The sequence below is a fragment of the Antrostomus carolinensis genome, unplaced genomic scaffold (genome assembly GCF_000700745.2).
Source record: "Antrostomus carolinensis isolate BGI_N321 unplaced genomic scaffold, ASM70074v2 scaffold15830, whole genome shotgun sequence".
Classification (NCBI taxonomy): domain Eukaryota; kingdom Metazoa; phylum Chordata; class Aves; order Caprimulgiformes; family Caprimulgidae; genus Antrostomus; species Antrostomus carolinensis.
Genome location: NW_010287849.1, coordinates 1 through 3728, shown reverse-complemented (window position 1 = coordinate 3728; position 3728 = coordinate 1). Strand labels below are relative to the sequence as shown.

Here is a 3728-nt window from a genome sequence, read left to right as displayed (position 1 = left end):
GGGAGGCAGAGGGACCTGCCTAGGAGGCTGAGCAGCCACAATCTTGTCACCCCTGTGTCCCCTCTTTTCCACCTCCCAGGCCAGCTGCTGAGTGCCAGGACAAGTGGCACATCTCTCTCACTCAAGACTGGTCTTTGAGAGCAGCTCCCAGCCTTGAATAGCTGCTCACATCATGGCTGATGTTGCAGACGTGACTTCCCCAGGCTTGGGGTGATGAGATCAGGCACCAAGAGCAGGGTCAAACCTCCTCTGCTGAATTCACAGTGCTCCTGTGAGGGAGCAGGGTTGTTCAGGGCAGGGTTGTGTCCCACTGAGCACAGCAATGAGGCCACGAGGAAACCCAGCAAATCACTGTGCCATGAGCTGCAAAGCACTGCCAGCTGGGACAGGCACTCACCATCTCAGTGATAGCTGCATTTGAGTGTTTGGCCACCATGAAAATCATCTCCAGGGCTTCTGCAAGGAGTAGAGAAATAGAGGAGAATTAAACACTTGGTGGGGAGCTGGGGAAGAAATCCCCTGGGTCTCCCCTGGACCCGATGGGGAAGCCAGGAGTGTGGTGGCTGCTGCCCTCCCTTGGACACAACCCGAATGGTTCTGAACGCTGCAGAAGCGTCTGAGTCCAGCTGGACTGTGCCCTGTGGTGTGGGCAGGTCCTGGGGGGACAGACTGTCGGCTGGTTTCTCATTCCATCCCAGCATGACTGGGAGCTGCTGTGATCCATACAGATCTGAGAGTTCTCCTGGTCTCTGCAGGTCTCCTTGGCTGATGCTCTGGAGGGACCACCCTTATCCTGAAACACCACCCACCTTCCATGCTGACCTCCACAGACCTTGAAAAGGCAGATTGATCTAGAAAAGGGTCAGACTGAGAGGTTTATCTAAGGGCACGGAGCATCTGGTGAGAGAATCCAGGTATCTTGATGCCCATGTACAACATCAGGGGTTGTTATTTGCCCTACAAACCCACTCCACGGGTCCCCACAGCAGGGAGAGTCAGTTGGAACCCTCACTTTCTGCATCATCCCGGTCTGGGGACACGCTCCAAGTGAAGGTGCTGTTTTATGGAGCTGCCACACAGCCCAAAATGACCTTGTGCTTTCCCTTAACACGATTCTTTCTCTTCCCTTTCCCAAGAGCCACATCGCTGCAAACAACTGGATAGTTTGAAGCTGGTATCTGAGGCTCTGACCCTCCCAGATGTTCAAACAGTTAATTCCCAGTGAAGACCTTTGCCTACATATTTTCAAACTAAAATCCTTTGTCCACAGTGGCAGAAGAAAAAGCACCACACCAGCCAGGCTGAGTGCAAAGGTGCTGAGCGTGGAGGGAACAAGCTCACCACAACCTTCCCCTGAGCCAGGCACAGAAACCTCCAGCAAAGTCACATCCCACTGAGGTTTTTCAGGATTCTGTCCACGACCTGCAGCAGGAGGAAGACACCGGGGCAGATCCAAGTGCTAAAGAAGAACAAATCCCCTAGTCAGCTTCTGCACAGCCTCCAAACCACCTCCACAGCTGCTTTCTTCCTTCCAAAAACCCACACCACGTGGAACCCTAACGCACCCACGGCACCCAGGATGCTCCCTCCTTACCAGTGCTCTTCAAACACAGACACCAGGTCCAACACGCTCTGTTGATTATCGGCCTCTCCTTCCATGGCACCAGCTGGGAGCAGGTCCTGGGTGTAAAGGAGCTGCAGCGGTGGCTGCTTCTCTCCTCCCCTCTGCTTTGAGGTGTTTCTGGGACCCACAATGTTGTTTGGGGAGGAGGATCTGTTGTCCTTCTTACTGCGGCAGGAGAGCTTGTCTCTGAGATGGCCTCAAAAGGAAAAGAAAAGAGGAAGCGTGGCAGGTTGCAAGGAGGAGAAACGCTGAGAAAACACTGGGAATTTGTTGAGCTTGAGGAGATGTTGACCATACGCCTGTCTGCTGTGTCCCACCACACCTTGGAGCCTGGGGTGCCCATCATGGGCTGAGCACGGGTCTGAACAGCCCTGCTGCTGGGAGAGGCTGCGAATGGGCTGGAAGGGACCTGCTGTGAAGGAGGTGTTGTCCCAAATCTGGGTTCTTCACTTGGTGTGCACAGAGCCAATCACCACACTTGAGTTATTTGTCTTCATTGCTCGTCTGCAGAGTAGGGTGTGTAACAACAGCCTCAGAAACATAAAATCACGGAATTGTTTTGGTTGGAAAAGACCTTTGAGATCATCAAGTCCAACCATGAACCCAACACTGACCAGTCCCCGACTAACCCATGTCCCTCAGCACTGTGTCTACACAACTCTTCAATCCCTCCAGGGATGTGGCCTCCACCACTGCCCTGGGCAACCCCTTCCAATGCCTCAGAACCCTTTCAGCAAAGAAATTCTTCCTCACATCCCATCTCAACTGCCCTGGCCACAACTGGAGCCCATTTCCTCTTGTCCTGTCCCTTGGTCCTTGGTTGAACAGACCCACCCCCACCTCTCTCCACCCTCCTTTCAGGTACTTTGGACAGAGCCAGAAGGTCTCCCCTCAGCCTCCTTTTCTCCAGGCTCAACACCCCCAGTTCCCTCATCCCTCACTCAGCACACTTGTGCTCCAGACTCGTCACCAGACTCATTATCGTTACTCTTTTGGACACATTCAAGGTCTTTTATACAAAACCATTAACAAAGAAGCAGCTACGTGAAAACAGTAGATTGGTTGCTTGTACAAAAGATAGTTTGAGCGTGATCCCACTCATTATAATAGGGAGGTCCTACATTTACATATAAATCTCCACCTAGAAGTGTGGATTTTAGTATTATAATTACCTAAGGTTACTATAGGATACACTCTTAGCTTTATTCTGCAATTGTACATATATTTCTATACTGGCAACTGTGGTGGTGTCACTGGGCCAGCAGCCAAACCCAGCTGCTCGCTCAGCCCCCCACCCCAGGGGACAGGGGAGAGAATTGGGGAGCAGGGGTAAGGAGACTCATAGGGGGAGATAAGAACAATAATAACTGAAATAAAAGAAAACTTAAAATAATAACGATCTTAAAATAGTAATTATAATAGTAATAGGAATAAAATACACAAATGAGTGACACCCAGTGCCATTGTCACCACCCGCCCACCAAGCCCGGCCCGTTCCCAGATCACGATCCCGCAGGAGCCACAATCCCGACCCGAAACCGCAATCCCGGGAGAGCCAGAGCCCGAGCCAAAGCCAGAGAGAGCAAGAGAGGAAGAGCCCCTCATGGATCTCCTGCCCATGGGGGACAGGAGATGGAACAGCCCCTTGGCAGAGCCCAATGCCCATGGAGCTGATCCATGGCAATATTCCTCCCCCCTGAGATCTTGCGCTTGCAGATGGACAAACACAAAGTCCTTCAGTGCCAGGGACACAAATGCAACATGGGGATGTTCTCAGCGTTTCTCTCCTGACAAATCCCAGCTGAACCCAACCCCCAGCGCTGCTCCAGCTGCGGGACAGGGACCAGCTCAGTCCCTGATAAAATCCAAGACAACAGCCACGGCACCGTGAGGCAGGAACGTGCAGCCTCCTCATCTCGCAGCTTTCTGGGCTGTCTCTGTTCAGGTTCAGGTGCTTTCCAAGGCTTTGAGAAGCTCTTTCCCCAGTTATCCAGCCCAGACTAACGGCTCAGGCTGGAATATCTTTAATTTTTATCCCTTTTTCCCGACAGCAGCCGGAGGGGACGGAGGGGACCGGGGGGAGCCCAGCTCGTGCTGCCCACCC

At 52.7% G+C, this 3728-nt stretch overlaps 1 protein-coding gene across 1 annotated transcript in view; it reads right to left on the bottom strand.

The window, feature by feature from the left end:
• LOC104522271 (FYVE, RhoGEF and PH domain-containing protein 2-like) overlaps window positions 1-1820 on the bottom strand; it is a gene marked incomplete at both ends in the record, with an annotated part of 3799 nt that extends 1979 nt beyond the window's left edge. The window contains 3 exon segments of the mRNA XM_029084133.1: window positions 398-456; window positions 1013-1056; window positions 1595-1820. Coding sequence (XP_028939966.1) covers window positions 398-456; window positions 1013-1056; window positions 1595-1820 — 329 coding nt within the window.
• Window positions 1821-3728: the final 1908 nt, after the last annotated feature.